The 20,385-nt window shown below is 51.4% G+C and overlaps 9 protein-coding genes across 9 annotated transcripts; 7 read left to right on the top strand and 2 right to left on the bottom strand.

Annotated features, from left to right (window-relative positions):
* Nucleotides 1-717: 717 nt before the first annotated feature.
* PC9H_003286 (uncharacterized protein) lies at nucleotides 718-2,592 on the top strand (the record flags this gene model as incomplete). Its single annotated transcript, XM_036772879.1, has 8 exons — nucleotides 718-822; nucleotides 871-1,165; nucleotides 1,225-1,343; nucleotides 1,396-1,534; nucleotides 1,590-1,826; nucleotides 1,880-2,070; nucleotides 2,124-2,480; nucleotides 2,539-2,592. The coding sequence occupies 8 exons, from the start codon at nucleotides 718-720 to the stop codon at nucleotides 2,590-2,592; spliced, it is 1,497 nt and encodes a 498-aa protein (XP_036634352.1).
* A 1,516-nt stretch (nucleotides 2,593-4,108) lies between these two features.
* PC9H_003287 (uncharacterized protein) lies at nucleotides 4,109-5,949 on the top strand (the record flags this gene model as incomplete). Its single annotated transcript, XM_036772880.1, has 10 exons — nucleotides 4,109-4,121; nucleotides 4,246-4,548; nucleotides 4,603-4,700; nucleotides 4,764-4,794; nucleotides 4,851-4,962; nucleotides 5,019-5,188; nucleotides 5,243-5,285; nucleotides 5,342-5,478; nucleotides 5,533-5,651; nucleotides 5,713-5,949. The coding sequence occupies 10 exons, from the start codon at nucleotides 4,109-4,111 to the stop codon at nucleotides 5,947-5,949; spliced, it is 1,263 nt and encodes a 420-aa protein (XP_036634353.1).
* A 381-nt stretch (nucleotides 5,950-6,330) lies between these two features.
* Nucleotides 6,331-7,940, bottom strand: PC9H_003288 (uncharacterized protein; the record flags this gene model as incomplete). The annotated part of the gene is made up of 10 exons (XM_036772881.1): nucleotides 6,331-6,622; nucleotides 6,677-6,839; nucleotides 6,898-7,008; nucleotides 7,060-7,229; nucleotides 7,278-7,396; nucleotides 7,453-7,520; nucleotides 7,579-7,669; nucleotides 7,729-7,776; nucleotides 7,832-7,858; nucleotides 7,905-7,940. The coding sequence occupies 10 exons, from the start codon at nucleotides 7,938-7,940 to the stop codon at nucleotides 6,331-6,333; spliced, it is 1,125 nt and encodes a 374-aa protein (XP_036634354.1).
* A 614-nt stretch (nucleotides 7,941-8,554) lies between these two features.
* PC9H_003289 (uncharacterized protein) lies at nucleotides 8,555-14,318 on the top strand (the record flags this gene model as incomplete). The annotated part of the gene is made up of 25 exons (XM_036772882.1): nucleotides 8,555-8,887; nucleotides 8,939-9,190; nucleotides 9,250-9,437; nucleotides 9,494-9,588; nucleotides 9,641-9,938; nucleotides 9,990-10,085; nucleotides 10,139-10,226; nucleotides 10,276-10,369; nucleotides 10,427-10,523; nucleotides 10,576-10,739; nucleotides 10,795-11,070; nucleotides 11,121-11,195; nucleotides 11,244-11,381; nucleotides 11,443-11,525; nucleotides 11,579-11,598; nucleotides 11,654-12,131; nucleotides 12,188-12,796; nucleotides 12,849-12,881; nucleotides 12,930-13,093; nucleotides 13,151-13,382; nucleotides 13,437-13,455; nucleotides 13,514-13,574; nucleotides 13,625-13,679; nucleotides 13,733-14,026; nucleotides 14,085-14,318. The coding sequence occupies 25 exons, from the start codon at nucleotides 8,555-8,557 to the stop codon at nucleotides 14,316-14,318; spliced, it is 4,476 nt and encodes a 1,491-aa protein (XP_036634355.1).
* Nucleotides 14,319-14,447: 129 nt separating this feature from the next.
* Nucleotides 14,448-15,275, top strand: PC9H_003290 (uncharacterized protein; the record flags this gene model as incomplete). The annotated part of the gene is made up of 1 exon (XM_036772883.1): nucleotides 14,448-15,275. The coding sequence occupies one exon, from the start codon at nucleotides 14,448-14,450 to the stop codon at nucleotides 15,273-15,275; it is 828 nt and encodes a 275-aa protein (XP_036634356.1).
* Nucleotides 15,276-15,376: 101 nt separating this feature from the next.
* PC9H_003291 (uncharacterized protein) lies at nucleotides 15,377-15,659 on the bottom strand (the record flags this gene model as incomplete). Its single annotated transcript, XM_036772884.1, has 2 exons — nucleotides 15,377-15,501; nucleotides 15,554-15,659. The coding sequence occupies 2 exons, from the start codon at nucleotides 15,657-15,659 to the stop codon at nucleotides 15,377-15,379; spliced, it is 231 nt and encodes a 76-aa protein (XP_036634357.1).
* An 84-nt stretch (nucleotides 15,660-15,743) lies between these two features.
* Nucleotides 15,744-16,598, top strand: RIB5 (Riboflavin synthase alpha chain; the record flags this gene model as incomplete). Its single annotated transcript, XM_036772885.1, has 4 exons — nucleotides 15,744-15,758; nucleotides 15,811-16,027; nucleotides 16,073-16,152; nucleotides 16,200-16,598. 4 exons carry the CDS (start codon nucleotides 15,744-15,746, stop codon nucleotides 16,596-16,598), a joined length of 711 nt encoding a protein of 236 aa, XP_036634358.1.
* Nucleotides 16,599-16,692: 94 nt separating this feature from the next.
* Nucleotides 16,693-17,208, top strand: PC9H_003293 (uncharacterized protein; the record flags this gene model as incomplete). The annotated part of the gene is made up of 3 exons (XM_036772886.1): nucleotides 16,693-16,744; nucleotides 16,787-16,916; nucleotides 16,968-17,208. The coding sequence occupies 3 exons, from the start codon at nucleotides 16,693-16,695 to the stop codon at nucleotides 17,206-17,208; spliced, it is 423 nt and encodes a 140-aa protein (XP_036634359.1).
* Nucleotides 17,209-18,136: 928 nt separating this feature from the next.
* PC9H_003294 (uncharacterized protein) lies at nucleotides 18,137-20,140 on the top strand (the record flags this gene model as incomplete). Its single annotated transcript, XM_036772887.1, is given in 3 exon segments — nucleotides 18,137-18,236; nucleotides 18,251-19,464; nucleotides 19,529-20,140. The coding sequence occupies 3 exon segments, from the start codon at nucleotides 18,137-18,139 to the stop codon at nucleotides 20,138-20,140; spliced, it is 1,926 nt and encodes a 641-aa protein (XP_036634360.1).
* Between the last annotated feature and the right edge of the window lie 245 nt (nucleotides 20,141-20,385).

Below are 20,385 nucleotides of genomic sequence, written 5' to 3' on the forward strand. Positions count from 1 at the left end.
ATGGTCACACTCTGTGCAGCAAGGTTAAGCTCCATCACCATGTCCGCCGTCATAAAGGGCCGAAAGATGTGGCGGGGGGAGCGTTTCTCCGTTTGTCGGAGGGGTCGAATAACTGAAGGAGGAGTGGCGCATTGGGTAAGGTGCCCTCGCCAGCAGCCTGTGATTGCATCCCAATCGGTGGGGCTCGGGAGGTTCTGCAGTTGCAACCTTGGTCACGCCCAGAAGCCGAAGCCGGCACGCGTCCAATGACTGATCCCAGAAGCGCATTTATTCCATTTTGTGGGACTTTTCGTACATAATTTACGCTCATTGTGACCAGGGTTTGGGTGGAGAGCCAGTGAAACTTACGTGCTGTAGCTTGAAGCAAGTGAATTGGGCATCGGCGGGTGACGTCACCATGTGACCCTGGTTGCCTGATTTGGAGATAAGAAACTCGCCTTCAAAGACATTCCAAATAAATAATTTGGGTCTCTTTTTCGTATATAAACCGCCGTGCTTCACATCGCACAGCACCTCCTCCTTTCTCCCCCCATCTCATCTCCAAGCAACTCCACGCGCGCCCTCGCTGATCGTCGGTCGCCGAATTTGATCTGTTTCCAGTTACCCCTCCGTTTCAGATACCCTTCAAAAGGCTGGTACTCTTGATCTCGTACCACGGCTTTCCCTCTTTCTAACTCACTTCACTTACAGCTGGTCTGATTCTCATAACTTACCATCATGAACGGTACTGCTTCCGGTGCACCCACAAAGGTCACTCTTTCACTCGGCCATCTTCCGAGTAAGAAGGACATCAAAGCGCCATGGCCACGAACACCATCGCGGGTGCGTATGGACGCCTTTGTCTGAGCGCAGAGGCTTACTTGACCCTAGGTGGACCCCAACAACCCTCCTTGGCCGGCTTACCGTGGATATCACGAATACTCTTTCGCCCATGCCACCATGGGCGTTCGTCTCCCAACAATCTTGGGAAAGGGTATCGAAGATACAACTCGCACCCTAAACGAGCAGTCTTCCGAAGAGAAGATCGTCGATCTTGTCCAATGCATCGAACGCATGGAGGTATTGATGACCGATCTCAGTGGAAACGCGAAGCTCAGGCCTATAATCGACGATGGGGAGGGTGACGTCGCTTTATGGAACAAAGAGATCGCCAAGTACTTCCAAGGTACGCGCCGATACCTTTATACTCATAGTCTCAGCGTTTAACTCTATCACCGTGAACAGGAAAAGACTTCATGAACGCGCCATGGCTCTTTGCTGAGGCATACAAGTATCGTCGTCTCCACGAGTGCTTCAGTATCAGCAAGTTCTGGTCCGACTACGACGTATTCTACCGACAGAAGGTTCATCCCTCCATGCTATTCCATTTTCCAGATATTGACCAGAATACTGCAGTGCGATACTTTCTCGCGATCATCAGATGCGGTCTTTGAGCTGTCCATGCGCTTCGCTGAGCCTTTCAAGATCTCAGATAACCTCTCCGATTCCGAAAAGCTTGAGGCTGAAAGACTCATGTTCCTGGAACTTACGCAAGGTACGTCATCGCGACTGGTCCCGTTGGCGTCAACTCAACATCCCGCCTTGGACAGTGTGCCTGTGGGGCAACTCTACAGATCTATCGCTCTTGATCAACATGACCGAAGATCAGATCAAGGCACTCCAATCAACTGGAGGTGATCATCTGGCTGCGACTGAAAAGAATATCCTCGGAAACCATCTGAATCAGCTGTGGGAGACCGTAAAGGACCTCCGTGGAAAGACAGGTGGACGAATTGACTTCGTTCTGGACAACGCGGGATTCGAGCTGTACTGTGATTGCGTATATGGTACGTTGGACGTGGCACTAGTGGACGATCACTTATAACCCTCCGCCGTTTAGCCGATTTCCTATTGCAGAGTGGCCTGGCCAAGCAGATAAGGTTCCACGGCAAGCGCTACCCATGGTTTGTCTCAGACGTCACCAGGAAAGACTGGGAGTGGTTGTTGAACACCATGGTGTACGGTCAACTGTTCCCCAAAGCCTCTGACGCCGAAATAGAATCCCTCAGAAGGCTTGGTGCGCGTTGGAAGGTGAGACCCACTCGCGATCATGTTTACCTCATACCTAACACTATACCGTGCAGCAATACGAGAAAGAAGGCAAATGGGTGTACGAACAACACCCTTTCTGGTGCACAGGATACACGTTCTGGGAGCTCCACACCGAAGCCCCCGATCTCTTCCTCCACCTCTCGCGCTCCGATCTCGTGTACTTCAAAGGAGATCTCAACCATCGCAAGCTCACTTACGATTGTGCAGCCCCTGCTAGCACCCCCTTCGATGTTGCCATTGGCCCTATGGCTAGCTCTGCCGGCGCACCTAAGATTGCCAGCCTGCGTACCATCAAGAGTGATGTAGTCGTCGGCTTTGGTGAGAAGGGTGACGAAATCGCAGAAAAATTAGACGAGAGCGAACCGGGCTGGAAGATCAGTGGCAAATACGTGAGTTCCCGCGTCATCCGTGTTCCATTCCTATTTACTCATACACATATGCTCGCAGGCTGTTGTTCTTTTGTCCGAGGGCCGACCCGGTGAAAAGGTCCGCTTCGCGTGAAGTAGGAGAGAACTGAGGAATATGTAATATGTAACGACCACGCCGACTGAAACGCCTTTAGACAGATTCGAGTATTTGTAATATCATCCTGCTGTAACATCACGTTCAATCTCTCCTACTACTCTTTTTTGCTCAGATACACGGCGTCTCCTACGTTCAGCAAGACGTAGGCAAGACGGGCCATCGACACTGGTTTCGCTACAGCGCAGTAACGATATGAACCAGCACAAGTCTCGACCTGAGTCCATTACGCACTTACGGATGGAAAATACCAGCCCTATGTCCTTCGAATTACTCTGTCTAATGATGTCGGTCTTGCTATAGGTTGTCGCTGTTAAGCATTTCATCCGAGTTCGAACACTCGGCATCGTTCTCAACTTGCCAAGCAGTTCTTCGACGTCCTTGTCAACGACTAAGCCCAACAGTAGTGGAAGGTCGGTGGAGCCAGAAAGCGACTACTGATAAGCCTGAACCAAGTAAACAACGTGGAGACGCTGTTTCCATTGCGGCCTTTATACCCATCCCGTAGATATGCCCTGACTCCACCACGGGTCAAGGTCGGATTCTTTGCATCTTCCTCCCGGCTGTTCAACTTGGTGGATGAGAAACTATGAGAACCTGCTAGTTCGTCGGTCCCGCTACCATCTGCAACACATGATCTTCTACCATTATCACTCCGCCACTGGTACTCGCGACAAAGCTATTTATATATTTTCCTCGTGCCAAAGACCGCATGGACGTGGTGCATGAAACACTGGAAATGATCCTGTCGATGTCTAAAGGGTGAATGACTTCAAAAGAACCTCGGCCTGCGCGATTCCGTGCCGTGCGTATCTCTATCGAAGGACGTTGCAAACTGAGGAGGTACTTAGCTGAGCTTGAAAGCTATTGAGTGGGTCTTTCAATCCGCCGACACGGTAGTCCAACTAACTTCGAGTCAATAGAGACGACTTGCTTCGAATCACTGTATTGTCAGGATGATAGGTGCACCATTGATTTGGTTTGTGAATATCGCAAAGATAAGCAAGCGTGCTCCACATGTAATGGAAATACATGGCTGTCAGCTCACACGACGTAGAAGAAGGCTTAATGCAATGCAATGATGGTTGCAGATGACGTTTCTCAGCGCGTCGCTTTATTATTAGAGAAAAGTGTCTGAAGCGAGCGAGCGTGAAGAAGGGTCGGAAACATAAACATTTCCAAAAATAACTTCAGTGCACGTGGAAAGTTGGACCGTGGGAATACCATCAATTGATCGCCACACTGATCCGAGCGATCCCACTAGGTTTAGACCGGCGGTTTCTGCGTCTCCAAGAGAGCGGGCGAATTTCGCCCGCAGTGGCGCGCGATGCACCTCGGAGAACAGGTGATTTGGCCGACAGCTTGGGAACATCACACGACAGAGAACTGCGCTTCGTCGCTCTTCCTTGTGGTGTGTGCGACGAAGCGAGTTGCCGAGTACGCTGTATCGTGGTCCTCTCACGCTGACTTTGATATCGCCTCAACATTGGCCATAATGGTGGAAGCAGGTGAGTGTACGTACGATTCCTGTAAACCTGCTTCTTTGACGCCATCTTTTAATTTGAAGTAGGGTGCTTGTATATAAACACTGTAGAAATACGTATAGCATTCAGCTCACCCACTAGCTATTAGTAGAGATGTTCCCTGCCGCTGCACTCCTCACCACCGTCCTTCTTGCCCTCTCTGCCTCGGCTACCCCCTTGGTGACCATCAGGGACAGCCCCATTAGCTTGCCTTTCGCCAGGAAGACGAACTTCACGGGCAGTGTTAACCTCCTGAAGGCGGACCAGGCAAGGGCCAAGGCTCTTCGTGCTCGTGCAGAGGCAAAGGCATCTGGTCTCGCTCTGAATGTCGACGCCGTTATAAACGAACCCGTCGACAACCAAGCTGTCACGTACATCGCCTCAGTGAATGTCGGCAGCCCCCCAACCAACTGTAAACACCATCTCTTCACCTGATCGCTGCTTGTATCTAATTGTGTTCAACCAGTCCAACTGCTCATTGATACCGGTAGCTCTAATACCTGGGTCGGCGCTACCACCCGCTACACGCAAACTAGTACCAGTACACGTACATCCAACTCAGTTGTACGTGCATATCCCACAGTGACGGTCTATGAGTGCAACGGCTAATTCTGGGTGCCCTAACAGTCTGTCACCTACGGCTCTGGCTCTTTCTCTGGTACGCCTACAAGTGCCCCACTTCTAGTACCTGAAGCTAATCTTCCTTCATTATAGGAACCGAGTTTATTGATCGCGTAGACATCGGAAATGGCCTCGTCATTCCCAACCAGTCCATCGGTGTCGCTTCGAGGTCAACTGGATTCGATGGCGTCGACGGCATTCTAGGGTACGTCCGAATATCACCAATGTGAATCAAATACAGCAGTTGATGATACTCCTCAGGATTGGGCCTGTTGACCTTACCCAGGGAACTCTCTCACCTGCTACCAACACTCTTATCCCCACTGTCACCGACAACCTCTTCAGCCAGGGAACAATCACCCAGAACCTCCTCGGCATCTCGTACAACCCCACGACTGTCCTCGACACTGTGAACGGTGAAATCACTTGGGGTAAGCACTCGGCCAGATTTGGATTATGCCCGCTTAGTCGTGACATGTAATTAGGTGGTACCGATAGCTCGAAGTTCACCGGAAGCATCGGCTTCGCGTATGTCCTTTCCCGGATCAAAGTCGCGTGTATGGTAACTAACGTTCTATATCTAGGCCCATTACTACCACGTTCCCCGCTAGCGAGTTCTGGGGAATTAACCAATCAATTCGATACGGTGCTTCTACGTCGATCCTGTCCAGCACTGCCGGTATCGTCGACACTGGAACCACCCTTGTCCTCATTGCCTCTGGTAAGCCCCCTTGATTCTCTCTCTAGAAGCCAAAGGTGCCAATGGAGTCCCCAGATGCCTTGAGCCGTTACCGCTCTGCCACCGGGGCCGTCAATGATGCTAACACTGGCCTGCTCCGCATCACCGCTGCTCAATTCGCCAACTTGCAGAGTCTCTTCTTCACCGTGAACGGGGTACGTCTATTCCATCATTCTAACCAGTCATACGGGGCTCTAACCGGTATGTTACATCCAGGTCTCCTACGAGCTCACAGCCAACGCGCAAATCTGGCCTCGCGCCCTCAACACCGCGATTGGTGGCAATGCCAACAGCATCTACCTCATCGTCGGCGACTTGGGCTCCACCACGGGCTCTGGCCTCGACTTTATCAACGGCTACACATTCCTTGAACGCTTCTATTCGGTATTCGACACCACCAACCGCCGTGTTGGGTTTGCTACCACCGCGAACACCCACTCCACAGTCAACTAAGGGGGGGGGTCAGAGGAAGCCAGGGAGTAGCATTGAACTGTAATAATGACTGGATGAAATATAATTCTGCTTGATCTCTTTGATATTATCCTGTGTATACGCGAGGCAATGATAAAGCTACAACATCAGAGGCAAACCCATCTCAAATATCGATATGCTATACCTAGGTGCGGTGGGTATGTCACCGCGCGCATGTGGGGAGAATAAATATAAGGTATTGCGCATGGAAAGAGAATGCAAAGTATACAACAGCGGAAGAACATGATTATAGAAGTGAAATGAATCCCCGAGGACACAAATTAAACCTAGTAGGTAATCGAAGTGTACAGTCTATACCTATACAACATCATCCATCCGAAGTAACGTTCCGTATAGTGGCCATTAATCGAGATCTTCGTGCCACTCTCCAGGTATATGATCACGATCGCCAGTTGGTCTAGACGGCTGAGGCGTCGACGAGCTGCGCCGTCGCTGTTGGTTTCCGTTGCCACTTCCGCTGCTGCTTCCACTGGAGTTCGAGCTGCTGCCCATTATATTGTAGAGTGTCTGGAAGAGATTTGGGGGTTGACTGCCGCCGCCTGTAGACCTAGGCGGTGAAGGAGACGGTCTGTTGTTTCCTGTACTTGAGCCCTCTCCAGGGCTATGATGCTCTGGTTGTGGGACTAAAGCGAATCTGAAAGCAGCTACGTGAGAAGGAGCACTGACGAACCATTGGATAGAGACATACCTGCAAACCGGGCAGGTTCCACTGGACTTTAACCACGGTGTTATGCATGGCTCGTGGAAGGGATGTTTACATGGGAGGGTTATGACTACTTGTTCGTCGGGATCCTCGGTTCCTAGCTTGAATTGATCCTTGCATACGGCACAGTCCTTTTCTAAAAGGGGAGCTGGGACAACGAAGCATCATGAACACAGGTGTTATAGGAAAGTAGAGAAATTGCGTACATCCTTCCTCTAGGACAACCCGAGGTAGCTCCTGTATCTTGTCGTCAGGGGCAGGGACTGGTCGATTAGAGTTGGAATTCTCCATTATTTGAGTTATTACTTGATCGAGAGCTTCAAGGGTGTGAGCATGCATCAAAGCGCATATGTCACCGAAAGCACTACCTTCTTGACTGAATACATAGTCTCCGTACTGGCCGCGTTCCATAGACTCGCCGTCCATCCCGAACAGAGATGGGTTACGATGACCGAGCAGTGCCATCAGATATTGTGCCATCAAAGGTCCAGTGATAGTGGGGCCGTCGTTGGCGGCGCCTGGATCTCTCCGGAGGTACCTTGTAGTCCGTTAATATATCACAAGAAATACCTGCAGAGCAACGCACTCAGTCATTGTTGGAGGCTCCTGGTCGCCGCCAGGGGCCCCAGGTCGAGCACCCAGTGTGTTTGGTCCCCCGAATGTAAATGTTCGGGCTCCGCCGCCAGAGCGCACTTGAAATGTGAACTGTGCAGACGCTCGCAATTAGTACCATGAGGTAAACTTGGAGGCATGTTACACACGCCACTCGAGCTTGGCTGTTGCCGCCGCCGTTCGGCAAAGCCCCGAGACAACAGAGTTTGAAGGGAAACTGTACGTATCATTGAGCGGGTATTCACTAAGAAGAGATTGATCGATATATTGCGCACGTAATATTTCATCTGGTGAACCTCCTGGTCCAGCATCGTCCTCCGGGTGATGAGCACTGAATTCGCGAGGATCGTCGGCCGGATTCTCCATCTAAAGCGATAAGAAATTCGTTATGTGTCTGAAGGGTTGCGGTCCTAAAGCTCGCTCACGATCTCGACGAAAGTGCCATGACACGAGGCGCAAGTGGGTTGAGGGGCCTGTAAAGCCATCATTAGGTGCGTTGTGAGCACAATCACTGCATTGTGAGCTGACCATGAGGGCTCTCATTTCTGCATGGCACTAGCAGTATTGTCAGTGAAGCCCAGATACTTTGTGCAGAACATACTTCATGGCAATACCACATCGGATCGCGCGAGGACATTGTCGTAGTTCACTGTATACAGCTAAACCAGCGCCACTGGTCCTGCGTTAATCATCGCGCCAAACGGTCACGTGGCCATTTCCACGGAGCCTCAGATTTCGAATTCTTCCCGGTCCTTCCATCCAAGTTCCATCCACCCACCACCGCCGACACCGTCCTCCTCGTTCCGCTGGATGCGTGGCACCCGCAGCAGCCAGACAAACTGTGAGTCTCTCAAATCCTTGCTTTCCTGAGTAGGATGATTCTTTGGTTCCCTATTATACGACTCAGAGTCTTTGGATTTCTGGATTTGAGATCATATACCGGGTGTTCCTGATCGTGCTGCCTTCCTCCCTGCATCCGCGACACCAAACTCACTCGAAATTCCTGCCATTAAACAGGTCCTTGTTGCGTGTGTGCGCTCTCTGATTTGCGGCGTTTGCGATCGGGCCAGAAAGCAATGAGGAGCAACGTTGCCAGGATGGCGAGTTGTACTGTACATACAGTAGTTGCGTCGGATCCGAATATATGCTTGCAATCATTATCGCGATGCCCCGGTATCATGCATCATGACTCAAGATGAAGACGCTGGGGCATCAAAAGCCGCAGGTTGTGGGTGTGGGATTTTTCTCGCCATGCTCTCTGATCCGACATTGACGACGGCACTTTCAACCTTAAAATTCCAAATTCCATGTAGTATTATTCTGCTGGCTCTGCTCCACGACTTTCTCAAATATGTTCGAGCGTATATACCATCTGCAATAACGAGGCCATTTCAAAACTTCCTGACATTGGACGACTTGAAAACCGAGGTTGCAGTCCCCGTCCTAGTTCCGCTATGGAAGAAACGCGTACTGGCCTCACTCGCGTTCCTGGAGGCCGCAATCTGGCTCGCTAGTTTCTCGGCTACAGTTCTGGTCCAAAATGTGGAGGAATCACGGGAAGATCTGGTGTTGTTATTGGCTTGGGTGCGCGTCTGTCTGGTGTATACTATTTGACACAATGCTGACATTGCCCAGTGCTTTATCTTCGTCCGGAATGTCACCAAACCACTGTCGACGACGCCCTACGCATCGCTCGCCCTGAGTTTCTCGTTCTTTCTTGCTGCGGGACTCACCCTGGCCTGGAGGATATGGGATTCTGAATTCGACTACCTCGCTGCGCTGCTGGATCTCGTTCATCTGGCATTGTCGGGTGCTTTCACATGGGTGGCGGGAACCCTACCACTGAAGTCTCACTTGCCCGGCACTCGGGTCGCAAAGCCAGGCGATGTAAGAACGCGCCTTTTCCTCAGACTTAACAACAAGACATGAGCTCTGCTTTTATTCAGAGCCCATCCACTAGCTTCACATGTCCGGAAGACAATGTCACCCTGTGGTCATGGGCAACGTTTTCCTTCGCCCAGCCTATTTTGAACTTGGCCATGAAGAGGACCCTTAACGAGACCGATGTATGGTCTCTTTCGCCGTTCTTCAAACACAAAAATATATTCGAGAAGTTCCTCGAATACAGAACTGCGTACGTTCAAACCTGTCATTCTATGCTGCGCATTGTTAAGATTGTTCACAATGCAGCTACCCAAAACATTCGCTTCTGCGTTTCTTGCTGACCTCAAATTCGCTAGACCTGATCCTCAGTATAACTCTGGAGATGTGGAGTGCGGTGATCGGTATATATTGCCCCATCAGTCTATCTAGTACAATCTCATACTTGACGGATAGGATTCGTTCCCGCTTACGCCCTCCAGGAGATTCTTGCTCTCCTCAGCGAGAATGGGCCAGAAGCCAGGCTAAAAGCATTCTACTGGGCTGTCGTTACATTCCTCGCACACCTTACCTTTGCTCAAAAGGATCTACTCAAGAGTTGGCATACTCGCAGATGCTATGAGAGGACACGAGGGCAGCTATTCTGCAACCTGCACTATAAGGCACTGAAAAGGCAAGATGTCAGCAAGCAAGGAAGCCACGAAGATGACAAGCAGAGCAATGCTGATCTGGGAAAGATCTTGAACTTGATGCAGTAGGTGCTTCGGGCTTGCTTCTACTTTGAGATGCTAAAGCATAGCTATAGAGGGGATAGTTACGCTGTAGCTCAGCGCTTCTGGGACTTCTCTGGTCTGTTCGCATCGCCTGTACGCCTCGTCATCGCGTTGGTGTTCTTGTACAAGTGAGTGATTCCATGTATGCGCGGTCAAACGTGACTGAACGCATGGGCAATAGTGTATTGGGGTGGAGTGCGCTGTCTGGCGTGGTAGTAGTGATGCTGGCCTATGCTCTCAATTATCCGCTGCTCAAGTATAGCTTGTCGGTACGTATGATGAACTCAGAGGAGAACGAAGGACTCACATCCTTGGAAGATTTCAAAGTCGTCTTGGAAGGCAAGCGATGCACGAATGAATGTCGTCAATGAACTGCTACAAAACATCAGGTTCTTAAAGTTCTACGGCTGGGGTAAGCTATCAGTCACAAGCGTTGAACGTTATGATCGCAACTGAGTATCTCCCATAGAGAACCACTGGTCTGCCAAGGCCGAGCAGGCCAGAGAAACAGAGCTCATGTGGCGCGTCCGGTCCTACGTACTCAATACCTTGATAATTTTCATTTGGTTGGTCATTGCAACTTTTTGGGACTGCGAGGAGCGCTGAGCTCCTTCAAAGGATCTGGATTCCTTCAGCCACAGCACTCGTCTCATTCTTATGCTATACTCTGATCGCGGGTCAGCCGCTAACAGTGTCCAAGGCCTTCACGTCCATTGCGCTATTCTCTCAGCTGCAAGGAGCCATGATGGCGGTGCCCAGCGAGATCATGGCCATGCTCAATGGTGTGCTAACCTCTTATCTAAATCCCGTGCTTGATGTGTGCTCAGTCGAATCCAGCCTACGTGTCCATGCAGCGCATCGAAACTTTCCTACAAGAGGGGGAGATCCCTGAATGGGCGTCTTCGTTGGTAACTCGTGAAAGCGCTTCTTCCACGTCAAGTATCGGTATCACAGATGGTGTCTTTGAGTGGTATACGTCTTCCAGCGACAAAGATGGACCTGCTCGATTTCAACTGGGGCCCATCAATGTTGAGTTTGCGGAAGGAAAGCTCACACTCATTGTTGGACCCACTGGGTCAGGCAAGAGTGCATTCCTAGCTGCTCTATTAGGTGGTAAGAAATCGGGGCTCGTGTTTAGAGCATCACGCCTGAACGTTCTCCAGAAATGCGTTGCATATCCGGACAGGTGCACATCGATAAGCGCGACCACAAAATTGCCTATTGCGGGCAAGCCCCATGTCAGTCACCAGCGTCTTTTGCTTAGCGCGAAACTGACTACCTTGTAGGGCTCGAACACGCCACCATCCGCGATAACATCATATTTGGGTCTACGTCTGGGTTTGAGGAGGATCGGTACCGCGCTGTATTAGAAGCCTGTGCTCTTACTAAGGACCTTGAGATGTTTGATGCTGGCGATCTGACGGGTAAGTGCACATGTGCAGTAACCATGTCAAAGCTGCTCGAGGCTAAAGAATGGTTTGGTAGAGATCGGCGAGAAAGGCATAACACTTTCTGGTGGCCAGAAGGCTCGAGTTGCCCTTGCTCGAGCAGTATACTCGCAAGCCAAGGTTTGTGGAATCTTTCTTACAAAAGGGAGTCCGCGGCTAATTTAGTACCGCAGTATATACTCCTGGATGACCCGTACGTGAAGGTGATCTAGACGTCGGTGACATAGATGTTCAAAGTTCCATTACAGGCTGGCCGCAGTTGATATGCACACCGCTGAACACCTTCTCTCTACATGCCTGACTGGACCACTCATCACCGGCCGGACCGTCATCCTAGTCACTCACCATGTGAGAATGTGCCTACCCGCAGCGTCTTACATCGTCGAATTATCGAAGGGGACCATCTCCCGAAAAGGTACCGTCGATAAGTTCGCCGAACTAGGTGTACTCCAAGAAGTAGTGGAGTCTGAAGATCAACCATTTGTCGAAGAGGTTCCTTCGAAGGACATTCCGAATAACGAGGCCGACCAAACTCAAAAAAAGACAACGGCTCCGGCGAAGCGGTCGAACCCGAACTCTGGCAAGCTCGTGCAAGAGGAGGTTCGTGCGGAAGGTCGAGTTAATCCCAGCACGTACTGGTTCTACATACGTGCCGCAGGGATTTATTGCTGGATCCTCACTATTCTTCTCATGGGTGTTCAGCGGGTCGTCGAAATCGGTAATCAAGTAGGTGCATCGCCGTCTTGCCCTCTCTATATATTCTGGAACGTTGAGTTTCGTAGGTGTTCATCGCAAAATGGGGTGAAGCCTATCAGGGTTCTCCGTCAATCCTTCCTTCGATGCCTGATATCTGGAACCCCCTGCCTCCTCCAGACGTTGATGTAAAACCCTGGTTGATCGTATACGTCTTGATCTCCTTTGCTGGAGCCTTCACGGTCCTACTCTCCATCAGCTTAGGGTTTTATACTAGTCTTCAAGCAGCGCGCTCGCTCTTCGTCAAACTGCTCCGCCGATTGACACGAGCACCCGCCCGCTTTTTCGACACCACCCCCATCGGAAGAATCTTGAATCGATTTACGTCGGATATGCGGACTCTGGACGGGACGATCCAAGTTTCTGTTTACAGCGCACTCTCCGGTGTGCTTACATTCGCATCGTCATTTGTTACCATTGTCGTGGTGGTTCCGAACTTTGCACCTGTGGCCATCTTCGTTGCTTGGCTATACATTCGGATCGCGCCACCATATATCAATGCCTCCAGAGATTTGCGGCGTTTGGAATCCGTATCTTTGTCGCCTGCATTTGCAGGCTTTGACGAGCTTCTCCACGGCTTGGTACATGTCCGCGCCTTTGGGATGGAGAGCCGGTATCAGGAAGGCTTCTACAGAAAGGTAGGCTGACTGATAATATCAAGACCTTATTCGTGTAACAAAAGACGTACAGGTTGACAGGTTCCAAGCATTTGATCACGTCTATGTAGGTTTCTCCCCCGTAGTGCGACCTTATCAATAATACTTTCAATAGTGGCTAGTGAATAGCTGGCTTCGTTGGAGATACGACTGCCTAGGATCAATTGTTGTCTTCGCCACAACTCTGTTCGCCCTCTGGCGATCTGTTAGTGACGGGTCTGCGGCCATTGTCATAGTCCAGGCAGGAATTTTCGCCGAAGCGTCAAGGCAGTTGGTCAGGTTCATACCTTTATTACCTTCTCATTTTCTCGGCGTTGAAGTGAAGTGTCTTCGTAGGGTTGCAGCGCAAGTAGAACTGGACTTCAACTCCGTGGAGAGGATAGTCGAATATCTGGAAGTTCCGCAAGAAGCGCCAGCGATTAATGAGAAGAGTCGGCCGCCTGCTTACTGGCCATCCAGTGATGGCGGCATCGTTGTCGAGGATTTGGTAGTGAAGTACGCTAAATTTCTCCCAGATGTCCTACGGAACATCTCGTTCTCTATCAAACCTCGGGAGAAGATTGGTATTGTGAGTTTTAAGCTATATCCGTCGTATTCGAAGGGTTTACCGAGTCTTTGGTAGGTTGGAAGAACGGGTTCAGGTATATACCGTTTGTTACATCGGTCAACGCGCTTCCTCACATAGGCTGGACATCGTAGGGAAATCTACCTTGGCACTTTCCCTCCTGCGTATGGTCGAGCCATCCGGCGGCAAAATAATGTACGTGCGTCGCGCTAGTTGTGCCGCAGGCGATTCTGACTTTCATGCAGAATTGACGGTATAGATATATCATCTATCGGTTTAGAAGACCTCAGAACACGCGTGGTGAGCCCCATATTGTCCCCCGATTATATTATAGCAAGCCAACACCGCTGTAGACGATCGTCAGTCAAGACGTCTCCCTCTTCACTGGCACCCTTCGCAGCAATTTGGACCCTTTGAATGAGCACACTGATCAAGAATGCTGGGATGTCTTGGAAAGATGCCACCTCAAATCAATTATGAAACCGGTGAACGGGGAACTTTCGCTTGAGCTGCCGATTGGCCAGGAAGGGACGCTGAGCGCTGGTGAACGTCAGCTTGTTGCATTGGCTCGGGCGGTACTGCGGCGGACGAACATTGTAATCCTGGACGAGGCCACTTCGCAGATAGACAATAAACTTGACGATCAAGTGAGATAATTATACGATTTCTCTCGAGCCTCATTTTCTGACTTGGTATCGTTTATAGATACAGACCACTATACGAGAGGAACTCGCATCGGCATTGGTCATCACCATCGCTCACAGGCTGATGACAATCATAGACTATGATCGTATCCTCGTCCTGGATAACGGCGAAATCCTAGAGTTCGCACCTCCTCGCGAGTTGCTTGCGAACCCGGGAAGCGCGTTTAGGGAGATGTGCAAAAGGAGTGCAGACTGGCCGATCTTACAAGCTGGTCTGAACGGGGAGTCTTCGTGATGTAGTGTACGGCGTATGGTATTTACATTTAATTGTCACATGATCGTGAATGCCCCTGGCAGCTCCTATCCATGTCTCCTTAAGAGCACGCTGGGACGACTCTCCCTCATCCTTCAAGTATCCTTTACTATGCAAGCACGCTGGCCGCTATCCGTTCTTTGCTTGATATTTCTACAGCTTTGCTATGTGAACGCCCTGGTCGCAAAGGAGCCCAAACGACGCGGTTTATTCGGTAACGCCTTCGAATTCGACGAGGACAGAGAACACACGACTATCGCCGCTGCTACGAGGTCGACCACGCCAAGTGCGACGCCCACTACCACTGGAATACTTGGCGACATTTTCTTGACTACTACCCATTCTGCTTCTGGATCACTGTCGGCGGGCCATACCAAGGAAACGGACTCTATTCGCAGTTACTCCGTGTTGGGCACGCCGCCACCGCCAAAGCCTGTATCTGTCAGCGCGACACCGTTGTCACCAATAAGCTCTCCCCCGGCAGAAACGACGGAAGCGCCACCAGAAGTTCCTGCGCCCACGCCTGGCTCGACACTGACTACATCAAACGCAGAACTCGCCCAATGGAAGGTGCTTGGGGTGACGGTTCTTTGTATCGCAGTGGTGGCGGCCATCATCCTCTCCGTGATGTTCTTCGACACGTGGTGGGGCTTCGTCAGAGACGTGTTCCTTGGGAAGAAGCGCAGAGAGGCGGCTGAGGAGCTGGTCCCGGACTGGGAAAAGAGGAGCTGGGAGCTTCGGATGGTAAGCGAGGATGGCCATCGCTACCCGTCGCTCTCGTCGGTGGAATCTATCACGAAGTGGAAGGGCATGAAGGGGGGCAAGAAGACGCCCGCAGAGACGACGACCGAGAAACCAGACCTGGAGTTGCCTATGCCGACATATCGCCCAGACTACAACCCATACGCCCTACACTCACCCCCGAGTTCGAAGCCTTGAACGCCCAACTAATCCTCACGCTCCCTGATGAAAATTGTCGCGGTCTGTTCATATGATAACCCACAACTGCTAGCAGTATAATTTGAGATGTATTTGCAAGGCTAGGCATTGCTTGTCTGCTGCGGTGCTGGCACCTTCTTTTCTACAAAATCTGAAGCAACAATGCCGGCGATCCCAACCAAGCATAGGCCTAGTGAGATTTTGAGCCTCGCCGACGGTGGCAGAGCTGCATGTGTAGCCTGTAAGATGGTGAACTCGAACCGTGCCGGGGGACGCACCATTGTATGACTGCCAGAGACTTCGATTTGTGACTGCGGCTTTTGAGGCTGCTGCCGTGGATGGCTTTGCAGCAGGCGGCGGTGTGGTCGACGGGCGCTTGGCCATGGTGGCGGTCGAGAATGAAGTTTCTCGATCAAACAATCGACCGGCTTACGTCCGGCCCGCATCGTCACATAACAGCACCCCGTCATGTTCACTGGGTTGGTGAGTAGAGAAACTGCAAGGCTGCACGCATTTCTGATACGCTTTATCGCAGATAGAACACCTTGGAACGGTCCATGATATCCAGCGCGATGCTGGAGGCTGCACGCTCACCATCTCCGACTCTGCGCCCATCTTGGGGGACTGCCACATTGGCGACTCGATTGCGGTCAATGGTGCCTGCTTGACTGTAACAGAATTTGACCCAGAGAAGGAAGGCGGGTTCTTCAAGGTCTGGCTGGCGAATGAGACGCTGGATAGGACCGATCTAGGTGAGTGATTCGCGTTTTTGTAGTCGAATGTTTCTCAGTGCGCAGGCGAACGTAAGGTCGGCGATCAAGTGAACCTTGAACGTGCAATGGGAGCCCATGTGCGGTTCGGGGGGCACTTTGTGCAGGTGTGTCAATTCGCCCGTGCCAAACCGCACCCGTGCTGATTCTGTAGGCACATGTAGATACAACTGGTACCGTCGTGGATCGCTCCACGGATGGCGATTCTCTGCGCATGACCTTCCAACTCCCCGAACCCACCCCATCGCGGCCATCCTTACTGCCATACCTGATCCCCAAGGGCTATGTCACCCTCGACGGCACATCGCTCACAATTACCGGCGTCGACGACGAAAAGAGGCAGTTCAGCATCATGCTGATCCAGCACACACAGCAGAAGATCACGCTGAGCAAGAAACCGGTGGGGGCTACAGTGAATATCGAGGTGGACATGGTTGGGAAATATGTACACAAAAGCGTCGTAGCTGCACTCGGCGGTGGGGGAGACGAAGGTATCAAAGCCTTGATAGAGAGGGCGGTAGAGGATGCTCTGGCAAGAAAAGGGATTCAATAGCAACGTACTTGACAAGATAACTCTTCGGCTTCCCTCCTCCGCTCGGCGTTCAGTAATATGAGGAGAACGTCCTCCAAAGAGAGGTACTCAGACCATGACCGCTGACGATGGGCAGACCACAATCAAACTCAACTCCCGGGACTCGGGTGAGTGTCCACGAGAGCGTTGAAGTTTTGTTACGGCGTCAGAGACCAATTGGGGCGATGTTGACGGCTGTGCGTCGAACATAAAAGCCATACAATCCACTCAACCGCCTTCACACAAAATGATACACCCCCAGCAAAGCCCCTGCGTTCTACCGGGTGCCACTCAAATGAGGTACCTCCTTCGATTACAAGGGCTACGCGGGGACTAACTGCAACTCTTCAGAGAGCCATGGTTGACATTGGTATATCCTCTCGGGGCCAGAGCTGGCACTAATCAACGAGATATTGGAAGCAACAATGCCGCCGTGACATTCGACCGCCTCGCCTCTACCCCGCCATTCGATGGAGCCACGGGTCCTGATGGCGGCGACCGCACATTGCCTGCTTCATCCAGCAGCTCCATTGACTCACCTGGAAGGGCGCAGCAAGAGCAGAGAAATCTGCTGGTCCCTTCAGGGATCTAATTTCCCCTAGCATCGTCCGACACACAATGGCATGCCAACGATGACTGCATTGGCGGATAGCCGTCTGGTTCACCGACGAAAGCATGGCTGCTACATTTGCGGCAGTAAATTTACAACTAAAGCGAATCGAGACCGTGAGTTTCACTTCGCTGCTATATCTGCACGGCTATTGACGTACCGTGCGATTAGAGCACCTAGCTATGGTAGACACGCCTGAGTCCGATGACAGGCGTTAGATACGCGGCATACAAATGGAGTCTCGTCGAGCAAGAAAGACTCGTGGAGCCGGTGTGTTCAGCTGGCGGCAGGGTACAGAAAGACGCCAGCCCTCGCACCGACTTTGATAGGGAGAAGAACTGTCGCTCGGCAGGCAGTACATTTTAGTGAGACGGTCCGTCAGCCAGCTGTGAGCCCAAGCTTGAGAATGAGTGATGACAGTTACGAAAGGTGATAGATCCCGACCAAGGCGGTCATCCTGGAGGGACCTAGAGCTATTCAGGGCCATGTGATGCTTCGTTATTCGGCTTTGAACTTGCGGCTCATATCCATCGAAAGCTCAGACAAAGTTGGAGCTTCTTAAGTCCCGCTGAAGCGAGTAGCGTTTCTGAAACTTTAATCAGTATACATATTTACACGAGTACGAGGGCAGCTGGGTATCATACCGGACTACAGGCTTGAAAATAACTCGAGTCGAAATATCTCCAGAAGACTCATCGACGATGCGCTTGTTTGATATTCGCCCGCGCAGTACTTAGTGCTGTTGCCCGCTGCTCGACATAGAGAGAAGAGGCGCAGAATCATTTGGTAGCGTGTCGCCACGACGTCGGGAGCAACAACGGCAATGGTGACTCGTGAGTAAACTTTGTCACAGCGCTTATTGAATTCATGGTATTACGCAGATAAGATAAGATAACGGTCTTCTGCCAACATGTCACAAATTTGTGAAGAGCGTCGCTTACACCCACTCAACCTCTTGCTCCCGGCAAGGAGCTCGACGTCGGCCGATGGAGAACGTCCTCAAAAGAAAGGTGCGCTGATCCAGAGATGGAGCTCATCGAGGCTAACAATGAGCAGGCCACAGTCAAATTCAATCCCCATCAGAATGATGTACAATCCACTTCACGACCGCCCTCACCGTTCAAAGCACGCGTGCAGAACATGTCCTCCTCCTCGTCCTCTTCGAACGCCATGCCGGCAAAGTTGAAGGCGAAGGTGAACAGCACTGCGACCCCCCTCCGAAAGACCCCAAACGTGGTATCGAGCACCAAGTCGGCGACAGTCGCTGTTCGACGCGAAAGGAGCGTCACCACACTTAGTACAAGCCCGACACCACGGGCAGCGTCGCCCTTCAAATACAATACGCTCAAACCACCCCCGCGCGATGATTCACCGACATCTCACCCCAAAGTCCGCGCGACGGTCCGGACGCTGCGACCACATACAGCGCAGTCAGTAATAGGAAGCTCGGACACCCGCCAGCGAGCTTTCACTAGTGTAGCAGCGTCTGATGTTGGATCTAGAGGTCGTAATGGGAGCGTGTCATTACAGCATGCGGCGTCGTTCGCGTCGCTGCAGCGTTCGCAGCCGGGTTCGAGGTCAACATCACCTGTAGCACCCTCGCCAACGGACACGCTATCAGGAATGACGGGGTTGAAGATCAAAGCCAAGGTATCGGGGCTAGCGAAGCAGACACCCGTGAGTGGAGAGTTTTCACCATCAAGTCCACCGCTGCCATCCATACGTACGCCACCGACGCGCGCAAGAGCTGCGTCGATAACCAACATGACCTTTGCGTCTGCACCTCCGTCACCAAACCCTGGATTTATATACCCGATCACGACTGCCACTCCCGCTGCAAATCCTCACCGGTATGCCCCTGCGCGACCACACTACCAACCATTTCGTTCCCCCACTTCGGTCAAGGTTGATCCGGCCTCAATACCCCTTCCTCCACATTCTCCCCCCACCTCTTCGCTTTCTGTATCTTCCAAATCTTCTCTTTCTCGCTCATCTGTGCAATACCAAGTTTCGGCAGAGTCGAGCACTAGCCACAGTAACGCTTCAACGGAACATCTTCAACATCACGGAAAACACGATTCTAATGACTATGACGAGAGACTTCGCTCGACGCTGGACGATCTAGTGCGACACGTAGAGATGGGGGACGCGAATAATACATCGGGGGAGAGCGGCGACGACGATGCAGTATATGACGACGAACGTAAAGCACGAGCTCAAGCGAAGTCAAATCGAAAAGTAAGCTGTCCTCGCTGACGGATTTTGCTTCTCTACCTTACTTTCCTTATCTTGCCTGCTCCAGATCGAAGACTTGGAAATATCGAACCGTTCGCTACTTGCTATCAACGCATCATTAGAAGCTGCAAAGCATAAACAAGCGAAGGAGATCCGAGATTTGCGACGTAAACTGCGAGAATCGAGGCTGATATTACCCCCACGCGCATATCGCGCTGTCAAGTCCTCATATGGCCCTGACGACGAAGAACCCGATGACGAGGGGGATGATGATGCTGAGGGTGATGAGAGTGAGCCGGAAGACAGCGATATGGTGTATAAGCGCGTCAAGTCTTTGATAGAGGGGTTGCTGAGCAGCGGGAAGCGTGCGTTGGAGGCTAAGCCAGAAACACCGGTCTCCAGTAAAAGTGGGGCGAAAGTTCTCAGTGCTGAAGAAGTTAAGAGTTGGCGAGAGTCGTCAAATAGCGGGTCCGACCACGAAGATATAGATATGGACATCAAGCCACGGCGTAGTCGTCCTTCTTCTCGATCTCGCCGTACTTCAGGACGAAACGCAGACTCGGAGGAAGAGGTTGAGTCCATGGCTTACGCATTGACACCCTCTCCACCACCTTCGCTATCAGCATTCACCGGTTCCCGCTCTCCGCCGCCACCGATACTTGTGACAGAATCGCAATAATAATAAATACTTAGAGGTTTCGTTTCTCAATCCGTCTACTATGTTAACGTCAAGGGACAATGTTCATACCCGCCCACCTGCATGCATGCTTCACGATTTCCGCGTAATACCTTGTGCATTCATTTGCTTATCGGCATTAATCTATGTTAGTTCATCCATCCATTGTACAATACTGTATCGGAAAATCCGCAATCTACGTGTTCATCCTGATCGTCATCCATCTCCTACTAGTCGTCTCCCATTCT

Source organism: Pleurotus ostreatus, assembly GCF_014466165.1.
Source record: "Pleurotus ostreatus strain PC9 chromosome Unknown scaffold_2, whole genome shotgun sequence".
NCBI classification, from domain to species: Eukaryota; Fungi; Basidiomycota; class Agaricomycetes; order Agaricales; family Pleurotaceae; genus Pleurotus; species Pleurotus ostreatus.